This window comes from Trichosurus vulpecula, chromosome 1, assembly GCF_011100635.1.
Source record: "Trichosurus vulpecula isolate mTriVul1 chromosome 1, mTriVul1.pri, whole genome shotgun sequence".
In the NCBI taxonomy this organism is placed as follows: domain Eukaryota; kingdom Metazoa; phylum Chordata; class Mammalia; order Diprotodontia; family Phalangeridae; genus Trichosurus; species Trichosurus vulpecula.
The window spans coordinates 69,477,903-69,502,859 of NC_050573.1; the positions used below are offsets into that span (position 1 = coordinate 69,477,903).

The window sequence follows — 24,957 nt, forward strand, 5'->3', positions numbered from 1 at the left end:
TGGACTGCTGAAGACTCCTTGTTCCATTCAATGACTCCTTGTCTCTCTTTCCAGAGTTACTCAGTGGGTTTATACTTAGTACGGCAGCTGACCTCATCAGAACTGCTGCAGAGGTTGAAAACTATTGGAATCAAACATCCAGAGCTCTGCAAAGCACTTGGTAAGCAATTGAGCTTATTCCTGAGGAGAAACTGAGAAATGAGTGAGAAGTCTGATCTCACATGTATCACTACATGGCTCCCCTGCTCTTGCATTTGTTCTTCTACCCTGGGAGCTCTGGGACATTGACACCTCCAAAGTCAGTCTTGTAGCTGGTAGTATTGTGCCTATGACACCAAGTAAATGAAGCATTGGAAATAAAGTGGAAAAACCCTGGACTTGGAGTCAGGAGACCTCAATTCTAGGCCTGGCTTTTGTGACCTTGGGTGAGTCTTTCTCCTCTTTGGGCCTCAGTTTTCTGATTTGTAAAATGAGGGGGTTGGACTATAATCTCTGTGGTCCTCATCACCTCTTCTACTGTCCTCTATGAGTCTAGAATGCTATTCTTTTTTCCTATTAGCTTATTGTGCCCGTCAGAAACAAGCAAACATTTCTTCTTTTGAAGCTTTATCGATGGAGTGAACCAAGTATAGTAGCATATAATACTTCTTGCTAAATCCTCTGAGTGGAATTCCTTTTTGAGTTTAAGTGTGTGAACAAAATGAAGAGCCCTGCAAATATGGTTCCTGATCTGGTGATTTTAAAATTAAAGTTAGAATTCCCACCTTCAGTTCTCATGGGGATTTTTTTGGAAATCCCTTCAACTGACTAAGTGGAGGGAATGTTTTGGAAAAATGAAACTTTGTTACTTTAGAATTGTGAGAGCCTTAGATGACCTCTGAGATTCTTTTTAACACACTGAGACGGTGAGGTTGTGATCATTTGGACAGGGTGGAATTGAAATTTATCCTTGTGCAATCGGGGGGGGGGGGGGGGACAAATTTTTTGAGAAAATTGTGTAAATGAAATTTCATAGGAACTATCTTTCCTAAGGGGCAGCTAGGTGGTACAGTGGGTAGAGTGCTATGTCTGGAGTCAAGAAGACTGGGCTCAGATATTTAACTAGCTTTGTGACCCTGAGCAAGTCACTTAACCCTGTTTGCCTCAGATTCTTCATCTGTAAAATGAGCTGGAGAAGGAAACTGAGGCAAATAGAGGTAAGTGACCACTCCAGTATCTTTGCCGAATGGGGTCATGAAGAATCACACATGACTGAAAAAATGACTGAACAACAAAACTTTCCTAAAGAGGAAAATGAACCAGTTAAAGGCACATCAACAGCATCCATTTATAAAGAGTGTGCTAGTTACACATCATTTTTCATTAAAGCAAACCCTAAGGGCTTCTCCTAGCATCCATGTAATTTAACATATGTACCACAAAGTAATAAAACCTCTATCTCTTTGCTAACATGTTACATAAGTCAGGGTGGCCCTCCCCATCCCTTCCACATTACTTCCCACTTATTGAAGATTGACTCAATTTCTGAAACAGCCCAAGCTCCTTGGGGGAAGGCACTCCACAAACAGTAATCTTGGTCACTAGGATACTAGCCAGCTGTATGACTTTGGACTTCTTCTGCTCTACCTCAGTTTCCTCATTGAAATAAAGGGTTTGGACTAAATTAACCATAATGTCTAAAATTTGGCTATGGTTTTCCTAAAATTGTGCCTACAAAATAATATGGCTTATGGTTAAAAAAAAAATGCGAGAACCTATACATTCAATGAGAGTTGCCTCCAAGAATGCTGCCATTTTTCAGAACTTTCTGGAAACTTAGAAGGGTAAATTTAGAACTTGAAATAGAAACATAGAAGTTGGCCTTGGCAATTCAGTTCACCTAATTGAGATAAAATCATGGATCAGAGGATTTTAAAGCTGGAAGTTAGATGTTAGAGATCATTTAATTAACTCTGTCCTTTTATAAATGAAGAAACTGAGGTGAAGTGAATTGCCAGAGGTCACATAAGTGGTAAGTGTCAGAGCCAGGTTTAAAACCAGGGTCTCCTAATGTACTCCTGTAGGACACCTTGCTGCCTTTTGTTCTTTACAGATCCAGAAACTGAGAGACCTCCCTGAGAGCAGGGTCTGTGTCTCCCATCTTTATAAGACAAATACCTGGCCTAGGGCCTTGTATATAGGTGTCTAATGTTTATATTTTGAATGAAGAAAAAGAAATTGAGTCACCGAGGAGTACACAAGTAATGATGGACCCAAGACTGGAACCCAGGTCTCTTGACTCCTAGTCAGATATTTTTTCCATTTCCAAAGAAAGCTGAGCTGCAGCACTAAATTCAAGTTAACAGGCCTTTGACCTTAGGATCAGATTGGAAGTCAGGCCAGTGCCAAAGCTGTCTCATGCCATTAAGGGTCAGTGCTGTCCTTGAAGACTTCCTAGGATGGAAATTCCATAGCCTCCTCTAAAAAGTATCCATCAGCCCACAGGATGTCTCCTAAGCTAAACTACACTTATCTCGAACACTATACGTAAGACTAAGCTGTCAGCCCAAACTCCAGATCTCAGAGGTGGCAGTTACACTCCCATAGTTCTCTTTTGCCTGCTCATTTGTGCCCTCCCTTTCCTTCTTCCCTAAGCACTGACCATTTCCATCTCAAGACCTGCTCCCACAGGCCCATGTTGTGGTGACTCAGGCACTGCTGTGAGTTCCTCCGTATGAGGGAGATTCATCTGTGTACTAGCCACAGATTTGGTGGGGCCTTTGCAGTTGGTTTCACATTTAAAAGGGCCTATGGGAGGAAATACATTATCTTTATTTCCCTGGCCTTGAGCATTGTGTGACAAGCAGATGGCACAGATTGCTTGCTCTATGAAATCTGCCGTAGCAGTTGTAAGGCTTGGGGAAAGATACAAGCCATGGCTCCTTGAAGAACAGGTGTTAGCCTCATAGGTGGAGGGAGGATTGCTGCTTAATAATGATAGCCCTGGAGTTGTAGCTCTGTGACAGTTGTGGGACCTTGCACAAGTAGTTCTATCTCCATGAACCTCAGTTTCTCCATCTTCAGCATGAAGAGTCTGGACAAGATAATCCTCAAGATGCTTTCCAGCTTTGACATGTTATCTCCATAAGCTCTTCCTGATCAGCTTCCTTGCATGTGACGAAAGTCCACCTCTCCAGTCCACCTTGTTAGCAACAAAGAAAAGAAACTGGCTGCCACCCAAATCAGGCTTTTTCTAGCCCATTAGCAGTGGCCAAGAGAGTTAGGAGATGCTCCTTAGCCTGTCCTATGGGACAGAAGGTAGTCTGGGGAGGGTTCATTGACTCTGCTGTACCCTAGAAAGAGGACTGGCTTTAGAGTAAGGGGGTGTGGATCTGAACCCCATCTCTCCTGTTACTACCCCTGTGATCTGGGACAATTCACCTCACCTCTTAGGTCCTCCGTTTCCTTAACTGTGTAAAATGAGAGAGTTGGGCTTTAGTGACCTTTGAATTAGGAAAGTCCTCCTTGGGAACCCAGTACTGCATCTTAAGTTGTAGTAGACTAACTTATCTAGTAGTTTAAGGTTTACAAAGCTGTGACGGCTCGCAGCACATGCTATGTTACTAGACTGAAGAAGTTTAGGGCTCTGGACCATTACAGTTTTTCCTAAATTTTAATTTCCTTCCACAGAACCAACTAAATTTTTATGCCTGAATTCCAGGGCTGTTCCACACTAGCAGTCAGAATTTTTTCCTTTCGGATAGCAGGAATTCTCTGGCCACAGTTACAGTGGCTACAGTTTTCTTATCTATAAAAACAAATGGACTAGACGATCCCTAGTATCATTTCCAACTCTAAAGCCCATGACACATCCTTTATCTGTTCTTTGTCTTCAGCTCAGGGTTACTTAGAAAAGGGTATGCCTTCTAAAATACTTGTCCCATCTATATCCTCGTTCTTTTAATTTCCAGAGAGCCTTTCATTCCACAGTGAAATATCATCCTGAAAATGCAAATATTTCAGGGTAATATAACAAGACGAGTTAAATGTCAGTGTAATTTACATCAGAGCCCTTCCTAAGAACAGGTTTTGCCAGGGGAATAGAAGACACTGTTAAAAAGGTAAGGACACTGAAGTGTCTAAGGAAGGCAGAGGGAGAGAAGCAGAAAGCAGTAGTTTTCCCAGAGACTGAGCCTGGGTCTGGCCACAGTACAGTGGACTCCTGGCTAAAGCCTAGCAACTATTTAGAGAAAAATCTGAACTAGAAGGAACATTATAGAGTACACTCTACCCAGTACAGGAAACCCTTCTACAGTATTTCTAGCAGGTGAACAGCTACAAAGATACAAACACAGTCATATTGTTGGCCAGCTTTGATTGTTAGAAAGTTCTTTGTACAGAGGCATTTTTTTTTTCAAGCTAAAATTTTTTTTTCCACAGCCATCTACTTTCTCTCCCTTTCCCCTGTTCCCTCCTCCTTGCCTCCATATTGAGAAAGCAAGAAATCTGTATAGTCATGGAAAACTCTGCATTGGCCATGTCCAGAAATATGTCTCAATCTGCACTCAGTCCATCATCTCTCTACCTGGAGATGGGTAGCATGTCTCATAGAATTGTTGGTCACTGCGTTGATCAGAGTTCCTAAGTCTTTCAAAAGATTTTGTCTTTACGATGTTGTTGTATAGATTGTCCTCCATGTTCTGTCTGTTTCACCCTGCCATCAGTTCATACAAATCTTCCCAGGTTTCTCACTCTTTCATCATTTCATATAGCACAATGGTATTCCATCATATTCATTGGCCATGATTCATTCAGCTATTCCCCAGTTGATGGGTACCCCCTCAGTTTCTAGTTCTTTGTCCCTGCAAAAATAACTACTACAAATATTTTCATAGATATGGGTTCTCTTCCTCTTTCTTTGATCTCTTTGCGGTCTATACCTGTTTTTCCACAGCATTTGTCATTTTCCTTTATTTGTCAGCTTTGGTAATCTGAAGTGTGTGAAGTGGAAACTCAGAATTGTTCAAATTTGCATTTCTTTAATTAGTGATTCAGAGTATTTTTTCATATATCTGTTGATTTCTTCCTCTGCCTATTCATTTCCTTTGACCAATTGGGGTATGGCTCTTATTCTTATATTTGAATCAGTTCCTTATGTAGTTTAAAAGTTAGACCTTTATCAGAGAAACTTGCTGCAAAGATTTTTCCCCCCATTACCTCTTCTAATTTTAGCTGCATTGGTTTTGTTTTTGCAAAAACTTTTAAATTTTATGTAAATTCCCATTTTACCTTCTGTAATCCTTTCTATCTCTTGTTTTGTTATGAACTCCTCCTTCATCCAGAGATCTGAAAGTTAATTTCTTCCTTCCTTCCTTACTCCTCTAATTGATTTATGATGTTTCTGTGTCTGTTGTACACTCATTTTCAGCATATCATGGTACATACCATGTGAGATGTTGGATCTATACCTAGTCTCTGCCAGACAGCTTGCCAGTTTCCCCAACAGTTTTTGTCATTTAGTGAGCTCTTGCTTCAGTAGCTGAGATCTTTGGAATTCTCAAACACTAAAGCCACTGTGCTTGTTTGCTTCTCTGCATGATATACCTTGATCTGTTCTGCTCACAACCAGAGAGGTGCACTCAGACTCACTTTCCTCACATTGATCCTTATTCCTCCCTCTGAGGTGGCACTGTACAAGTCTGTTCTTTCTTTCATATTGCAGCCCTTCAGATAGTGATCATTTCTCAGCTAAATCTTCTCTTCTTCAGGTTCATCTATTTTTGTCGGTCTTTCTTATATGGAATTTTCTTTCTCTCATTCAGGAGTCTCAAAACTTAGCTTTCCCTCTATAATTATGTTTAGTCTTTGGGATGGCATTCCCCTATTAGCTAAATTTAATACCTCCTCTACCTCTAACCCCAATTGCCCTCCCCCCCCCCAAAAAAATAATAACAACTCCAAGCATTTCTATAACATCCTTGCATATATGTTACCTGTGAGGTAGGGGCTATTATCTTCATTTAACTGATGAGAAAACTGATACTGAGACATTCGGTGATTTGCCCCCGTCATAAAGCTGATAAGTGCCTCAAGATTTGAACTCAGGTATTTCTGCCTCCAGGTTCAGCACGCTCATTCGTATCTCTAAATTGGGGATAATAATACTTGTGCCACCCACCTCACCCTGGTGGTTGTAAGGACCCAGTAAGATGATGTAGGGAGAATCCCAGATAATAGAGCCCTAGTGCACACAGGCTCAGAGGTACATTCCAGCCTAGTGGCTTACAACGTCCCCTTGACCTTGCTGTGGTTTCTGCAAATTATGCAAATGGAGGCCTCACTGAGCGCTGGAATGTTGGAGGTGGGAGGGGTCAGGACCCCAAGCTGCCCTTCAGTGGACCAACTCTGCAACCCTGGGGTTTTTATTTTTGTTTTTGTCTTTTCAGAATAACAGTAGTTACTGTGTATGTAAATGGTAGTTTACATTTATATGTACTCTTATTTGATTCCCACAACAGCTGTATGGCCCACATAGCAGGAGTAATAGTATTCTCATTGAGGGGCAGCTAGGTGGCACAGTGAGTAAAGCACTGGCCCTGAAGTCAGGAGGATGTGAGTTCAAGTCCACCTCAGACACTTGACACACTTACTAGCTGTGTGACCTTGGGCAAGTCACTTAACCCCAATTGCCCTGCCTTCCCTCCTGCAAAAAAAAAAAAAATAGTATTCTCATTGTACTGCCAAGGAAGGTGAAGTTGAAGTTGTGACTTGCCAGGTACCACGTAGCTAATAAGTGAGAGAACCAGTTTTTGAACCCAGGATTCTGACTCTTGCTACCTGCTATTGAAGTGGCAGGTTATATAAATTGTGATGTGTTTATTATTAAGATATACTTACTACATAAGTCTATGAACTATAAAATAAAGGTAATTGGTTATCTTACTGTTTACATCTTATGAAAATAATACTAATGATGGTTTTTAAAAATAAATGTTTTTGTCTGGTTGTCCTTTGACAGTCAGAGAGAAGCTTTGGCTGTCTTTTGTCATCTACCATTGACTCCTTGGTGATCAAACACTTTGAGACCTCAGTCTTTTCTCCTTAATCAAATCTTCTACCAGAATTTCCCCCAAGTTATCTCTCCCTCTACCATTCTCTTCCTTTAGAGGTGTCCAAAAGCAATGGCAAAGCTGGTAGTCATTCATTCAGCTCTAAGGGAAAACTGAGTAATTAGTTTCCCAAGCTCAGTGAGTAGACTTTTCTGAGGTAAAAGTGTCAGAAGCATAATTGGATCCCTTCCTTATTGTCCCTGCCCTTAAGAAGCTTACAGTATCTTATTTGCATGAAGTACAGTGGGTTGCACATGGTAGAAGCTTGATAATGAATGAAATTGTAACCCAGCTTTTAGAATGCCTCCAGAAATATACAGAATTTATATAAAGAATTGGTAAGTTCATAAGTAGATGTTAGCTTGTTTCCTGATAAAGTTTTTGAAAGAGAAAACAAAAATTATAGATAATCTATTGAAAAATTGTTCGAACTCAGAAATGCAAAATAAAATATGCTTGAAGTATAGCATACCAATCTGGAATTACACAATGAGTTACAAAATTAATCATAACCTTTGACCCTACTGTTGCTATTATATCCTAAAGATGTTATGGGGGGGGTTATCCATAAAAATATTCATAACTGCTTTTTTATATAATGGTAAAGTACTATAAACCTGCCATGTTTCCAACAGTGAACAAATTGTTAGTATGACAGCATGTTATTGCATTGTTAAAAATGACAGATGTAAGAAATGAAATATGAAAAGACTTGCATTGTGTCACAAAGTGAAGAGAGCAAAATTAGAAGAAATAAACACATTTACTACGATTAAAAACAACATTAGGAAGGAATGCACAGTTAAAGAGTGGTGGGGTTTTTTTTCTATCAAAATCTTTATTTTTCAGGAAAAATTTTAGTATGTGTCATTTTTGTTACGTAATTCAGACCATTTACCTGAACTATTTGGATACTTCATAATTTTGAATCTGTTTTTTGCTTAACTTCAGTAATTGCTTTAATTCTCTTCACTTTCTTTGTACATACACATTGTTGCCACACAAATAAAAAAAAATATGTTAAAAGAGTTCTTCTAGAAAACGATTTACTTTTCAGCTTAACTTTACAGGCTTTGTAGGCGTGTTAGATTTTGACAATGCCACAGCTTCCAAATGACTGAAGTATTTTCCTTTCTATATATTCCTTCTTTTCTTCTTACCTTCCACAAAGGTGGGACATCAGAGGCTATAGGAAGCTCACATTTGCTTCCTCTCCTTCAGTGTTGTCATATACTCCAGGGTTATCTTGTGTGTTCTTCTCATAATAGAGCTTTTAAAATTGTCGTTTGTACTTAATTCTGTTTGGAGATCACCACTCGTATTAGATCTGAGCTGCATACTGGGCAAACTTGTGCCTGGGTATCTCTCAATGTCCAGTACAGCTTGGTGACAGAAGCCATTCTGAGACTTAGAGTCTCACCTGACCTACCAGATGTTCTGGAGCCCATGCTGTTTAGCGTTTGATAGCACCATGGACTTTGAAGATCTGTTTATCGACAGCCCTTCTCTCCCTCCTTCCCTTCTCTTTCCCTCCCCAACCCCTTATTTACAGTTTCTGGTCAGGTCATGTACATAGCTGGCCAGTAACCTAGTCCTGAACTTTGAGACAGAAATGTGAACCCTTTTAACACTCTTCTTACTTGGGTACTGTCTTATCTGGAGATAGTAGGCAGGGATTGGGGCCCTGTTAAAGAGCAAACAAGTAGGGAAAGATTAGGAAGTTCTCTCCTTTTCTTCCCCTACATTCCCCCAAAGGGACTAGAGAATTTGGCTGCCCACTGTTCTCCTTAACTTGCATCTTCCATATTTTGAGACTTGTAATGAGTGGTTATATGAAGATCACAGGCTAGGGGCATCACATTCTACTCAGCTCATTTCATTTCTTAGAGTGGGTAAAAGGGGTCAGTGCCTACCCTTTCAACCTTTGTTGGCCTCCTTTTGTCTCTCCAGTCAAAGAGAAGTTACGTCTTGATCCTGACAGTGAAATCGCCACCACAGGTGTCCGAGTATCTCTCATCTGTCCGGTAAGTCAGAGCAAACCTTTGTGTTACTCTTGGCTGGAGGGTCCAGTTTTCCCACCCCAGAGAGAAGAAAGAAAGGCCTTTAGGCCTTCTCTCAGCTTGTAGCGTGCCTCTTTTGGGAGGGACAGCAGCTCTTTCTGGACTCGTCTTGTAGCCTCAGTGCTTCTCTCCTCATCCTCAGTCATTTGATTAACCCATTGGAATTGATCAAGTGTGAGACATTCTAGGCATTACAAGAGAAGACCTGGACCCTGCCCTCAAAGAACTCATAGTATAGTTGAGGATGGGGGTGTGTGGAGACAACATATGAAAGAAACAACTGGGAATAATTTAAGATTGTACAGTTGGGTGTAAAACTAATTCGCAGAGTAAGTTTAGTGTTCAGAGGATTAGAAGAGTTGGGAAGAGGTAGGACTGAAGTTAGATTTTCCTCCCCTTGAGTGGTGTGCTTTAGAGCTCCACTGTGGTAGGGGAGAACTGGGTTGCTAGCCCAATCATCTCCTTCCTAACTGCTCCCTCATTTCGGATGTCCCTATGTCTGGTCTGTAGCTAGTAAAGATGCGACTTTCCATGCCTTGCCGGGCTGAGACCTGTGCCCACCTGCAATGCTTCGATGCAGTATTCTACCTCCAGATGAATGAGAAGAAACCTACCTGGATGTGTCCTGTGTGTGACAAGCCAGCCCCCTATGACCAGCTGATAATAGATGGGTGAGTTTGCTTGGTGGGGTGCTGATGGCCTTAATCACTTTGGGATTTTCTGTATTCTGTAAGGTTCCTTCAGTTTTACATTCTATCTTTGTTGGTTCTTTCTTCATCATTATTTATTTATTTATTTCATTAGGTTCCATTTATTTATTTATTTATTTAGGATATTTAGTTTTCAGGATTGATTTTCACAAGAGTTTGAATTACAAAATTTCTCCCCTTTTCTGCCCTCCCGCCCACTCCAAGATGGCATATATTCTGGTTGCCCTGTTCCCCAGTCAGCCCTCCCATATGTCACCCCACTCCCCTCCATCCCCCTTTCCCTTCTTCTCTTGTAGGGCAAGATAAATTTCTACACCCCATTGCCTGTGTATCTTATTTCCTAGTTGCATGCAAAAACTTTTTTTGTTTTGTTTTTGAACATCTGTTTTTAAAACTTTGAGTTCCAAATTCTCTCCCCTCTTCACTCCCCGCCCACCCTCCCTAAGAAGGCAAGCAATTAAACATAGGCAACATGCAAATCATTATGTAAAACCCTTCCACAATACTCATATTGTGAAAGATTAACTATGTTTTGCTCCTTCCTAAACTATCCCCCTTTATTGAATTTTCTCCCTTGACCCTGTCCCTTTTCGAAAGTGTTTGTTTTTGATTGCCTCCTCCCCCTGTCTGCCCTCCCTTCTGTCATCTCCCCTTTTTTATCTTCTTCCTCCTTCTTTCCTGTGGGGTAAGATACCCAACTGAGTGTGTATGGTATTCCCTCCTCAGGTCAAATCCGATGAGAGCAAGATTTACTCATTCCTCCTCACCTGCCCCCTCTTCCCTTCTTACAGAACCACTTTTTCTTGCCACTTTTATGTGAGATAATTTACCCCCTTCTATCTCTCCCTTTCTCCTTCTCATTATATTCCTCTCTTATCCCTTAATTTGATTTTATTTTTTCAGATATCATCCCTTCATATTCAACTTACCCTGTGCCCTCTAGCTATATAAAAAATATATATATTTATATACATATATACCTACATATATACATACATAGACACACACATATGTATATATATACATACACATATATATATGTGTATTCCTTTCAGCTACTATGATACTGAGGTCTCACGAATCATACACATCTTCTTTCCATGCAGGAATGTAAACAAAACAGTTCAACTTCAGTAAGTCTCTCATGATTTCTCTTTCTTGTTTACCTTTTCGTGCTTCTCTTGATTCTTGTGTTTGAAAGTCAGATTTTCTATTCAGCTCTGGTCTTTTCACTGAGAAAGCTTGAAAGTCCTCTATTTTGTTGAAAATCCATATTTTGCCTTGGAGCATGATACTCAGTTTTGCTGGGTAGGTGTTTTTTGGTTTTAATCCTAGCTCCATTGACCTCCAGAATATCGTATTCCAAGCCCTTCGATCTCTTAATGTGGAAGCTGCTAGATCCTGTGTTATCCTGATTGTTTTTCCACAATACTCAAATTGTTTCTTACTGGCTGCTTGCAGTATTTTCTCCTTGAGCTGGGAGCTTTGGAATTTGGCGACAATATTCCTACGAGTTTTCTTTTTGGGATCTTTTTGAGGAGGCGATCAGTGGATTCTTTCAATTCCTATTTTACCCTCTGGTTCTAGAATATCAGGGCAATTCTCCTTGATAATTTCTTGAAAGATGATACCTAGGCTCCTTTTTTGATCATGGCTTTCAGGTAGTCCAGTAATTTTTAAATTCTTTCTCCTGGATCTGTTTTCCAGGTCAGTGGTTTTTCCAATGAGATATTTCACATTGTCTTCCACTTTTTCATTCCCTTGGTTCTGTTTTATAATATCTTGATTTCTCAACAAGTCACTAACTTCCACTTGCTCCAATCCAATTTTTAAGGTAGTATTTTCTTCAGTGGTCTTTTGGACCTCCTTTTCCATTTGGCTAATTCTGCCTTTCAAGGTATTCTTCTCCTCATTGGCTTTTTGGAGCTCTTTTGCCGTTATGTTAGTCTATTTTTTAAGGTGTTGTTTTCTTCAGTGTATTTTTCAGTATTTTTTTGGGTCTCCTTTAGCAAGTCATTGACTTGTTTTTCATGGTTTTCTCGCATCATTCTCATTTCTCTTCCCAATTTTTCCTCTACTTCTCTAGCTTGCTTTTCCAAATCCTTTTTAAGCTCTTCCATGGCCTGAGATCAGTTCATGTTTTTCTTGGAGGCTTTTGATGTAGGCTCTTTGACTTTGTTGACTTTTTCTGGTAGTATGTTTTGGTCTTCTTTGTCACCAAAGAAAGATTCCAAAGTCTGAGACTTAATCTGAGTCTGTTTTTGCTGCCTGGCCATGTTCCCAGCCAACTTACTTGACCCTTGAGTTTTTCATGGGGGTATGACTGCTTATAGAGCAAAGAGTACTTTGTTCAAGCTTGAGGGGATGAGGCATTGATTTCAGAGCTATTTCTATACAGCCAGCTCTGCCACAGCAGCACTCCTCCTTCCCCAAGAACCCCCAACCCGGACTGGACTTAGATCTTCAGCAGGCTCTTCACTCCTGTTCTGATCCATCACTTAATTCCTCCTACCAGGTGGGCTTGGGGCCGGAAGTAACTGCAGCTGTAGTTCTGTAGCTGCACCACCCCCTTTGCCCCAGGGGCGGTGGCTGAACGGTGAACTCCTTCTTTCACTCTGTCCCCCACAGCTTTTCCCACTAACCTTCTCTGTTGTCTTTGGTTTTTGTGGGTTGAGAAGTCTGGTAGCTGCCACAGCTCACTGATTCAGGGTGCTAGGGCCTGTTCTGCCTGCCTCCTGGTCTGGTTGGTCCTGCCGCCCGCCCACGCTGAGCTTCGCTCCCCTCTGCTCTGTGCGCGATAGACCTCATCCAGCGACCATCCAGGCTGTCCTGGGCTGGATCCCTGCTTCCCTCTACTATTTTGTGGGTTCTGCAGTTATTTGTTCAGAGCCATTTTTTATAGGTTTTTGGAGGGATCTAGAGAGGAACTCATGCAAGTCCCTGCTTTCCAGCCGCCATCTTGGCTCCGCCTCCTATCTTTGTTGGTTCTAAATGTGAAAGGATGTTCCCAGACCAGTTATTTCTTCTTCTTTCCCACCTATGTCATTGATATCTTAATAGAGCTGACCTTACCCCAGCCATATCCATGGTGTGGTAGGAGAGTACATGATTCAAGAGTAAGGACATAAGTTTGAATGCTTTGATGTTTCCAACCTTAACTGACCTTAGGCAAATTGCTTCCTATTTCTGGGCCCCAAATTCCTCCTCCATTAAGTAAAAGCTGAATTAGGTGGTTGGTCACTAAGGTTTCTTTTAGGCCTAAATTCTGTGACCAGCCTTCACTATGGCATTACAAGGGAGGACGTGGTCTGGGGCCTAGAAACACAAGCTGTAGTTAAGTTCAGTTTAGGGACAGTTATTAAGCACCTAATGTGTGCAAGGGCCTAGAGATCCAAAGACAGACATGAAGTGGCCCTGTCCTGACAGGATTTGTGTTGTGCTTATGGGGAATGATGTGTGCACAGACAAATGAACCCAGAGTGTGGGGGGGGGGGGGGGAGTGTGTGTGTGTGTGTGTGTGTGTGTAAATTTTAAGAGGGAATCAAGAAAGGTATGGTGTAGAAGGTAGTATGAGAGCCAGATTTTTAGAGAAGTGAGAGGTCTTAGAATGTGAAAAAGTGCATTCCAGACATGGAAGATCATACACGCATTCAAGAGCCTAGTGATGGAACAGGGAAAGTTGCATATGGGATTAAAGCAACAAATAGGGAGCTCCTGTAGCTTCCTGAGCAGGGAATGTCGCGGTCAGCTGTGCGCTTTAGGAAGGTTCTTTTGACAACTCTGTGAAGGATCGATTAGAGATGAGAGAGACAGGAAGCAGAGAAATTGAGGTGAGTGTTGTATTAGTTTAGGCAAGAGGTGAAGTTCACAGTGCTGTGTGGGAGTAGAGAGAAGGGTATAGATGTAGAAGTTGTGGAGATAGAGTCATAAAGACTTCACAGTTGATTAAGTGTGTATGGCGGGGGTGGGGTTAAGAGAAAGAGAGACTTGGTGTTTCAACAATCCAGCTAGCCGCTTCTGTGGGGGTGTAAGATCCACCCACAGCCAGCTCCCAGAAAGCTGCCAACAGCACAGGTTCTTTTGATCTGCTTAACTAAGGAAAGCAAGGTGAAGGGGTTGACAAGCTTACTATACAAATATCATTCACTTAGTTCAGAGGAAAAAGCCAGCACCCTGAACATCAGAACAAAATACAAACAAATTACAAGCATCAACAGACACACCTTGTCTGATTCAAATCCCAATACATAGTTACCAGAGTTTAACAAAGTCTCAGCGTCCGGGTTTACAAGCTGGAGGGCTCCTTAGCTACAGCTGCCCAGAGTCTCCTCATCAACACCATCTCAAGAGCCCTGCACAAATGGTTCTGTCCTCCCTTCTTACAGGGCTTCAGACGTCATCAAACATCATCTGAATGACCAGAGCTTAGGCTCTGGTGATTGGTTCTTGAGTTGGCCCCTCCCCTTAGGACCTTGGGAGGTTCGCATCCACATAGATTAGGTTAACACCTAATAGGGCATGGCTCTGGAGTTAGTACCTCCCCTTAGCCAGCCCCACCTTGGGCCCCACCCCAGTCACCAATCCACACCCACATAGGTTCCACCCTAATAGGGGTTTGGGCCTGGGACTTAGCACCAAGTGAGGCTCAATGAAATACACTGAATTACTCAAAGCAAACAAAAGCCAAACTCTTCAAGGGCACTAAGTGCTAAGGAGCCCATTTTGCTTACCAACACACTTGGGTAAATAGAAGGATGGTGGCACCTTCAACAAAAATAGGGAAATTAAGAGGAGGTAGGAGCTTGGCAAGGAAATGACAGTTTCTTTTGTGGACATGTTGAGTTTGAAACTGCCTGCAGGGCATCCTTCCAGGTAGAGATTTCCACTAGTCACTTGTTAACTTGGGAAAGTAATTAGGCCTTGGTATAAGATTTGGGATAGTGATTGAGTCCTTGGGCTCTGAGGATATTTTCAGTAGACCAAGTAGAAAGGTAGGGAATCAGCCCCAGAGTCTGTCTCTAGGGCATGCCTTTGTTCAGGGGGCTGAATGGATAGATACTGACCTAGTACTGGTGATTCAGGAGGAGAGGGGTCCGGCTAACGGGAGGGAAAGCAAAGAAGAGCCTGTTATTCAAGCAGGGAGAGGGGGCTTAGGGGGAAGAGGGAGAGAGTGAGTGAAGGCAAGAAAGCATACAGGAAAGGACATTGATCTGATAGTGTCACAAACTACAGAGAGGCAGATAAGGATGAGGCCTGAAGAAAGGCCATCAGATTTATCAGTGTAAAAACCTTGGAAATAGAAAGCATAGTTCTTGTCACAGGCTGTTATCAGTAGCCGTGTTGCATGGGTTTGAGAAATTAATGGTGGAGAAGCAAGTGAAGGCAGCCAATGTAGTTCACTCTTTGTAGGACTTTCAGTGAAAGAAGGAAGAAGAGCTGGAGAGACTGATAGTTTGAGGGACTGATAGGGTTAGGAAAAGAGATTTTCCTTTTATCTGTTTTCAATATTCAGGTTTTTTTTTCAGATCCACATTCTCTTCCTCCCACCTCCTTCCCCCACCCCCTTGAGAAAACAAACCCCTGTTATAAGCATTTTTAGTCAAACAAAACACATTCCAACATTGGCCACGTTCCGCCCCCAAATCAATCTCATTCTGCATTCTGAGTCCATCACCTCTAACAGGAGTGGGTAGCACATTTCATCACGAGTCCTCTGGAATCAAGGTTAGTTATTGTGTTGTTCAGAGTTCCTAAGTCTTTCAGAGTTGTCTTTACGATATTGTTGTTGAATACATTGCTCTCCTGGTTCTGCTCACCTCACGTTGTATCAGTTCATACAAGTAGGCAGAGTATTTTTAAGGCTGAGTTAAACTTGGTCATGTTTTTAGCTAGTAGGGTAAGAGCTGATGGTTAAGGAGAGATTGAAGATGGAAGAGAGGGGATGGGTCCAAGAGCACCAATAAAGGGGTTGGTCTTAGTTAGGAGACAGCCTAACTTCTCCACTTCTGTGGAGAAGCATGAGAGGCAGTCCACAGCATTATGGATATAAAGCTGTCTATAACCAAGGGCAGAGTTTGTACAGTCATAACTAGGGGTAGACAAGACTGGAAGCTGCATGGGGCTTAACATTTTTTTTTGGTGGTAGGAAGGCACAATAAGGGGCATTTTTCACATGACTCTTTAAAAACATCTATTTATTGCCTGAAAATTTCATTCTTTGTGGCTTGACATGTTGATGTTTCATTGGTGGATTGTGTGACGGTGAACACTCAAAGCCTCTGGACAGAAATGGTAATGATCTGTATGTCTATGTCACCTTAAAGTCTATAAAATACCTTCTAACAGTTCTGCGAGGGAGCTGGGTCAGGATGAGGAAACTGAGGTCTAAGGCAATGAAGTGATATTCCTGTGGTCACGTAGTTACTGAGGTAATGTACAGAGTGGCATGACTTTCATTCCCTGTCCTAGGGGACACATGTGCTTCTTTCTGCATACAATGTGGAATGGACCATAAGTTTGAATATAAGTTTCAAGAAGAAGGGGAGGCTTCATAGGTGAAGAAGTGGAGGGCATTCAGGGCAGGAAACCAGTGTGAGCAAAAGCAGAGAAATAGGAAAGCTGTAGGTATTATGTGGTGAGTGATGGCATTCTCTCTGTTTTTGTTTGTTTGTTTTCTTCCAAACCCATATGAAGTAATTCCAACAAGAGAGAGCATATACTTTACTTCCTTGATATTTTCTTTCTACATCATAAAGTGTCTACATTTTCATGAGGATAGTAGTAGAATGAATTCCCTTCAGGCTGTTTCTCTCTCTTTTTTTCAATTAATTAATTTTTAGTTTTTGTGTATAACGTTCAGTTCCTCAAGGTTTTGAGTTTCAAATTTTCTCCCCCTCCCTCCCCTCCCCTCTCCCCACCCAAGACGGCATGCAATCCAGTATAGGTTCTACATATACTTTCACAGTAAACATTTTCACAATAGTCAAGTTGTAAAGAGGAGCTATAACCAATAGAATGAACCACAGGAAAGAAGAAAGAAAACAGAAACAAAAACAAACCAAAAAATAGAGAGCAAATAGTTTGCTTCAATCTGCATTCAGATTCTTTTTCTGGATGTGCATAGCTTTTTCCATCATGAGTCTTTTGGAGCTGTCTTAGAACCTAATGTATTGCTGAGAAGAGCCAAGCCTATCAGAGCTAGTCATCACAGATACAGTGTGTCTGTAATTGTGTACAGTGTTCTCCTGGTTCTGCTCCCCTCACTCAGCATCAGATCATATAAGTCTTTCCAGGTTATTGTGACATCCGTCTACAATAGTATTCCATTACATTCATATACCACAACTTGTTTAGCCATTCCCCAATTGATGGGCATCCCCTCGATTTCCAATTCTTTGCCACCACAAAAGAGCTGCTATAAATATTTTTGAACGTACGGGTCCTTTTCCCCCTTGTGTGATCTCTTTGGGATACAGCCCTAGAAGTGGTATTGCTGGGTCAAACAGTATGCACATTTTTATAGGATGGCATTCTGCCTTTGACTCTAGGGGAAGAATGTGAGCATGGGCCTGGCTTGTCAAGCAGATGTCCCACACTGGGGAGACATTGGGAAAAAAGGTTGGCTTTGTAGGTTAGAGTCATAATTATGAAGATCCTTTGAATTTACATGGTGACTTAAGATCTGCTGAACTTTTTTACACAGTAACTCCACTAATAGCATTATCCTCATTTTACAGATGAGGAAACTGAGGCTCAGAGAGAATAAGTAACTTAAAGCATCTTAAAATGATAAGCTGGGAGTCTCTTTAGAAATCCTGGGGTTCAGCCTCTTCACTTTAGGAATGAGGACGCTGAGGCCTGGAGAGGGAAGGTGACTTGCCCCAGTTAACTCAGAGCCAGAGCAGAGGTGGGATGTCAACACAGGTCTTGTGACTCTTTCTGCTGTTCCCCTGTACCAGATGCACAGAAGCACTCACCATAGAGAAGAAGTGTGAGAAGGCAGGCCCTCAGTCGAGCGGAAGAGAGCCAGGTGTCATAGGGCATACCTGCCATCTCTGTTACTGGCTAATGAATTGCTTGAGCTCAGGAGTTCTGGGCTGCCGTGGGGGGGGGGGGGGCGGGGGGGAACAAGAGCAAGTCAGAACTTCTGTGCTACTCAGTACCTAGGAGCGGCTGTTGTACTTCCGGCTTGAGGGTGATAGGGAGACCATCTCAAAGAAACAAAAATTGTGAACCATGGTATGTGAAACTAAACTGTATATGATGAAATGCTGGCTGATAGAGTATCCAGGCTGTAAGTGATACATGGGCCCAAGGTAGGAGGAGGAAATAATTACATGGGGTGGAGCAGTCAGGTCAAGCTTCACAGAAGAGATGAGCCTTGTTTTGAGTGTTGAAGGATAGGCAGGATTTGGGTGGAGAATGAGGGATGGAACACCCTAACTAGAACTGTGAGGATAGGAATGAACCTGACTAGTGTGAGGACCAATGCTTGGACATGACTATTCCTTGCCAATAGGCCAGGTGAGATGGTTCTTAGAATCAAGGAGTTGGTGGCTGATCTTCCAGGCTACTTTGTTCTTTCTGGGCCAGCTACCATATTGTTTTTGACTCTTGGCTATTTAAAGAATGCCAAGCTTCCTCTCTGCTGTGGCCTTCCCCTGAGGCCAGAGTTTTGGACTGGAAGTTAGAAGACCAGGCTTCTGATCTTTTATCATTCTCTGTATGACCCAGAGAATGTAAGACAATGGAATCTGGATCCAACAGACATTCTCCACAAATTGCAGTCTCCACAGATTCATCTTCTAAAGAGATGAAAAATTAACCACGATAAATGCAAAGTCTTACACATAAGTTCAGAAAATCAACTGTAGAAGTACAGGAACTGGTGAAGATGACTAGATGTCATTTCATGTGAAAAAAGAACTGGGACTTGTGGTAGAATTTAGACTCAGTGTGACATGGCAGCCAAAAAGCTCATGTGATTTAGGCTGCATTAATAGAAGCCCAGTGTCAAGAGGAGGAGACATGATCAAAAAGCATTGTTCATTTCTGAGTGCCATATTTTAAGGATATTTTGACCAGCTAGGCTGCATCCATGGGAAGGTGGACTTGAAACTAGGCAAGAAACTGGGAATCCCTAGTCTAGAGATGAAGGCATGGAGTGGGCATGGTAGTTTTCTTCAAGAATTTGAGAGGCTATTAAGTACAAGAAAGAATAGGCTTATTCTGCTTGGTCTCATAAGTAAGAAATAGGAGCAGTGGATGGAGATTGCAGTTTTTCTCGTTCTTAAGCGAAATCACAGTACAAATCACAGAAAAATAGTCAGCCAGTCAGTCAACAATTATGTATTAAGCCCCTGCTATATGCAAATACAGAGTGAAACGGTCCCTGCTTGGGAAGGGCATATGTCCAAACAGACATATAAAAAAACATGCAGTACAAATATAAAGTAAACAAATATGCGTATAGGGGCAGCTAGGTGGCTCAGTGAGTATAGCACCAGCCCTGGAGTCAGGAGGACCTGAGTTCAAATCTGGCCTCAGACACTTGACACGCTTATTAGCTGTGTAACTTTGGGCAAGTCACTTAACCCCAATTGCCCTGCCTTCCCCCCTCCAAAAAAAAAAACCAAAAACAAATATGCATATATAAAGTAGTTATATACAGGGTAGTTTGGGAGAGAGAACAGTAGCACTTGGGATTAGGAAAGGCTTCATGCAGAAGATAATGTTTGAGCTTCATTTTAATGGAAGAGAAGGATTTCCCATTGAGTGGAAATTTTCCAGTAGAAATTAGATAATGCCTATCAGGGATATTATTGAGGCCTACCTCAACTACTTATTGTGGTGTGGAGATGACCTATCAGTATTTACGTAAGCCCTGGCAGGTTCTCTCATGCTAGAAATGTTTCAAGTCTATTATTCCAGTGACCCACTGTTGAACCAGTCTGACTAAATACAAAAGGTTCATCACTGGTAAACTGGTCCCCAAATGATGAATTATTGGTCTCTGTCCGTACATAAACCAAAAATATGAAATGGCCCTTCAGCATTGTGACAGTGATGGAGAGAGAGAAAAATGAACAAAGGTTGCTAAGATGTGAAGCTTTCATGAATTTAACTATTTTAAATGCAGTGTCCTTATCCAATTACCAGTAAGTCAACATACTATCAGAGGAACCAAACAAGCTCAGTATCAATAGTCTTGCTACTAATAAAGCCAGAAGGCAGATAGGGATTTTAGCTAAATGGAGGTACTGCTTATGGATAGTACTCCTTAGAAAGGAAAATGAAGGATTTTGCGAAGTTAGCTTTAGCTTGTGTCCAAATGCAGCAAGAAACATCATTTCATGGGACACAGCTCATTTTGCAATGTTAACGATGAGGAAAAGCAGAAAGAAAATCTGCAGGTAATAATTTGTGTACCAACAACATCTGTTGTAGAAGATGAAGAGACTGAGAAAATATACAGAGAACACTGCCCCTCCTCAAAGTCACCATATATTTTAATGTTCCAGTATAAGTGCAAAGGTTGGCATAGGGGAAGATGGGTGAAAAATAGGTTGTATACAACAAAGAACTAGGGGGGAAAAGTAGGTACTCATCAACTGGGAAATAGTTAAATTCTGCTACATAAAAGCAATGGGTATTACTGAACCAGAAGAGATAATGAATATGAAGAATTAAAGAGGAACATGGAAAGACTTAAATCGAACTGATCCAAAGTGAAGTAAGCAGGACCAGGAAAACAATATATACAGTGATTGTAATAAGGTAAATATAACAAACAGTAAAACGAAATTCAGCATTATGTAATTATGATCGAGCTTTGTCCCAGAGAAGACTTGAGAATATGCAGTTCTCTTCCTTTGTTGCTGTACTGTGAGACTATGGATGTGGAAATAATGCAGATATTGTCAGATGTGTTGGTCATTGTGTTGGTTTTACTGAACTAAATCATTGTCACAAAGGAGGGCAAGGTAGAAGGGGGAGGAATTATTAAGAAATGAATGTGATGTAAAAACAAAAAGCATTAATTGAAGAAATTATTCTTCAGGGTTAAGAAATGCAAGAGGCCAAAGATTTGTAGATAATTCAAGCCTCTTGACTACATATCATGAATGTAGACTATAGAATATATAGAATTCAAGAACAGTCAGGAGGTAGTGGACATGTGGTAAGCATCTAGCCTAAATGCCAAAAATGAAATTGATTGTATTTTAACAGGAAAAAACTGGTTACTGATGTGGAAATCCCTTTCAAATTAGGTATCTCTGTGTGGTCAGACTATTGTCAGAACAGAGATCAAAATCAATACCAATTTAGAAGGAATAAAGATAAGAAAATATGGCATGCAATAAAAGCTTCACCCTGGTCTATTTAAACAACGTAGTAATGCCAAAAGGTAGGAAATAGTTAAAAGACTAGGTGTCATTGTGGAGTTATCCACATTTTCTTTTGTTAGTATAACCGATATAAAGCGCCTGCCCCAATAAGAAGGCCAAAAGAACCCAGAAAGCACCTCAGCCAGACCCAAGAAACATGGTGGTCATAGGCACTACACATTTAGAATATAAACTCATTTCCAAAGTCTTACAGAGGAGCATAATAGACTTTTGAGTAGTATAATGTCATTAAAAAAGGGGAAGAAGTTTGTAGAAAAGCTATCTGAAGAGCACTTAAAGTTGAAACTAGGAGACCAAACAAATGAAAAATGAAAATCATTTGTCAAGATTTCAAACTATTTTTTCATCAACAACATTGGAAACATAACATTTAGATTGTAATAACCCAACCTCAGTTGTGCCACTTGAGGAAGTAGAAATTGGCCCAAAGAGAACTAAGTTGAGAAAGAGCAGCTGGGTCAGACCAAAGATACACTGAGTATCCATTCTGGAGGGTCATTGAAGGATTGATTTTTGCAAATGTTTAAAAGAAAGATAGTGAAGGTTTTCTTTCTTTAAATCTTAGGATATTATTGGCAAAAGTGGTTTTTGAGAAGACGTAACTACCAATCCATATGCCTACATTTTTTTTGTGGGGAGAAAGAAAGGTACAGATTTACATTATATTGGTATAGAGTTCCTATATCGACCAGTGCCTCAGCACTGCTCTGTAACTTACATTTTTAGAGAATTGCCTGCAGTGAGTTGTAGTGATTTGCCTAGTCACATAGCCAGTATGTGTCAGAGGGGAGACTTAAACACAGATCTTGACTCTGAGGCTGGCTCTTTATCCACTGTACCTTACTGTTTCTCATTTACTTTCTTACCTCCACAAAAATATTTGATAGTAATCAACACACATAACCAAAGGAACAAGTGGGCTTGCACGGATGTTACTGTATAGTAGATATCTTCAGTCACCAAACACTGGATTTAAAAGTGCAGAGAATACAAGATGCCAGTGTTATCGTTTTTTTTTAAACTTTGAAGTCAGGCAATATTGTCAATGAGAATTTTAATTTTAATCATCTGATTACCGATATCAAGGGAGGCAAAGAACAGGAAGACATATTTGCCGTCATAATATGGAGGCTTTCTCCTAGTACAGAGCCACAGATTGGATTCCTATAGATTCTCCAAACACTCCTATTCGTAAATGACAGTGTGTTAGTTGTATCTTGTCCTAGAATGCTCCAGAGCCTCCTGAATGAAATTGATAACCACTCAAGTTCAGCCATACAAGGAAAAACCAAGTAGATGGAGAATGCCTTTTGTTTAGATCATTGAGCTACCTGTCAGTACTTATATGTTGGACACAATCTGTACGTGGACATTAAGCTGGACCAAAAATTGAGTAAGAAGAGAGCATTCTGAATTGCATTTCAGTAATTTTGTAGTGCTTTCCATGACCTCTAATTTCTTCCTGAATCAGCCCCTCTTTAACAGTTACTCTTCCCAGAATGCCATATGCCTTTAAATCATGGACCACCACAGTTTCTGCAGATTCAAAATTGGGGGTCATTGTGTAGGGCAGTGGAGAGATGTAACAGAGGGTATAAAACAGCCTGTGACATATTACAGAATCACAGAATTTCAGTGGGAAAAAACCTATACATCTATATCATCCATTTCATACCCAAAAGAGTTCCCTTTACAACAAACCCGAAAGGGTTGTTCACCCTTTTCTTGAAGGATTCCACTTAGAGGGAACCCACAACCTGGAGAGCTAAACTAGTTCACTTTTAGGTAAGTGTTGGGAGACATTTTTCCTTTGATGTTTGGTTCAGTCCAACTCTTCGTGGCCCTGTAATTCATAGCACCCCATAGTCAGTGCTGTCCATGGGGTTTTCTTGGCAAAGATACAGGACTAGTTTGCCATTTCCTTCTCCAGTAGATTAAGGCAAATAGAGGTTAAGCGACTTGCCCGTCAGTAACTTCCCACAGCTAGTAAATGTCTGAGGTCAGGTTTCAAGTCAGCTCTTCCTGACTCCAAGTCCGTAGGCCTAATGTATTTCTTGCCAGTTTTTACGCATTGTTTCTCATACTTCTGGAATCAAGCAGAACAAATCTATTCCCTCTTCATGTGACAGCCCTTTAAATATCCCGCCCCCCAACCTGGTCTTCTCTTCTCCAGACTAAATATCAGTAGTCCTTCTAGATTATCATCATAGAGCAAGACCCTGAGGTCCTTCGCCATTCTAGTTGTCTTCCTCTGGATGAATTTCAGCTTTAAGTCTTTTCAAAAATGTGCCTAGAAGTCAGCACACTATTCCCAGATGTATTATTATTAGCTAGAGCAGAATACAGTGGAATTATTGCGCCCATTTTCCTAGACACTCTTAATGAAGCCAAAGTAAGACAAGCTGTCAGAGATAGAAGGCTAGAAAAGGATTTTGTTCCACGTCTTTGCAGGCCCAGCCGTTAGCCCCCACACTGAGACCCAGGGAGAGCCTGTTGGGTAGAGCTCTTAGAGAGAACATGATGACAAGACATGGACAAGAGTTGTTCAAAATGAGGAGTGGGTGGATTAGAGTTGCCATCATGGGAAGGAGTACTCGCATCGCTGAGGCCACAGATCTGCTGATATGTTGGCATAGTGCTTCAAATACTTGAATTTAAAACGTTCTCATGGGTTAGATGGAAGGCTGCCTCAGCCAGCAGATACCCAAAGCCAAGAGACTTGACAGTCAAGGGTCACACCAGACCCACTTGAGTCTGTCTGAGTAAGCTACTTTAATCAGCTGACCATTTATTAAGCACTGGAGTTAACACAGATGAAATTGAAATAGTCCCTGCCCTGGAAGAGCTCACATTTCTATTGAGGAGACACGTACAAAATGAAAGGCAGTCTTTTGGTGGGGGAGTGGGGTGAGAGAAGCACCAGCCTCAGAGAGCACCTGAGCAATTCCAAGACTTAGAAGTGAGGAAAGAGGGCATCTTTCTTGTCATAACACTGAACAGATTACGTTAGACCAGACAGATCACCTGTGAAGTCCTTAGCTATTTTGAAATTCTTATTTATAAAATCACTTTCCATATCTGGGCCTCAACTTTTTCCATGTAAAACGATAGGGTTCATTCTAAATGATTTCTTAAGGTCCCTTTCAGTTCTGAAATGGTATGAGCTTGTGGCTCATTTAATCACCTAGCACTAGGAGTTCAGTGATTTGTACACATCATGTCCCCCAGTGCCATTTGTGGGAGACAGATTAGGAAAGCATTGTTTCTAAAGCCGCCCAACAAGAAAACGGAGGAGCAGAGTTTAGAATACAGGTCTCCTGACTTCCAGACACACGGTCTAACCACAGGACTTGATTACTTCATCCTGATGCAGACAGTCTTCAAGTAATAACCTTTTCTAGCAACCAGAGCTTTCTAATAAGTATCTTCATGAGGTAGTCATCTCCCTGTTGCTGAGATTGTTCAGACAGAAGCTGGTTGGTCACTTGTCAGGGGTTTGCCATAGAATTCCTGCACAAATCAGGAGCTGGAATGAGGTACTTCTAGCTGTGAGAGGACCAAGATCCAAGTCATTTAATGTCTGGTCGGGGAATTAGAAATATTTAGCCTAGAGAGGTGAGAAGGCCTTGGGAAGTGAGTCTTTTATATATCTGAAAGGGTACCATGTATCAAAGAAATTAGACTGGTTCTG

The 24,957-nt window shown here is 41.3% G+C and overlaps 1 protein-coding gene across 1 annotated transcript in view; it reads left to right on the top strand.

The window, feature by feature from the left end:
- PIAS4 (protein inhibitor of activated STAT 4) overlaps positions 1–24,957 on the top strand; it is a 56,757-nt gene that overhangs the window by 22,179 nt on the left and 9,621 nt on the right. The window contains exons 7-9 of the mRNA XM_036741468.1: positions 55–160; positions 9,039–9,112; positions 9,659–9,819. Coding sequence (XP_036597363.1) covers positions 55–160; positions 9,039–9,112; positions 9,659–9,819 — 341 coding nt within the window. The remainder of the gene's footprint in view (positions 1–54; positions 161–9,038; positions 9,113–9,658; positions 9,820–24,957) is intronic.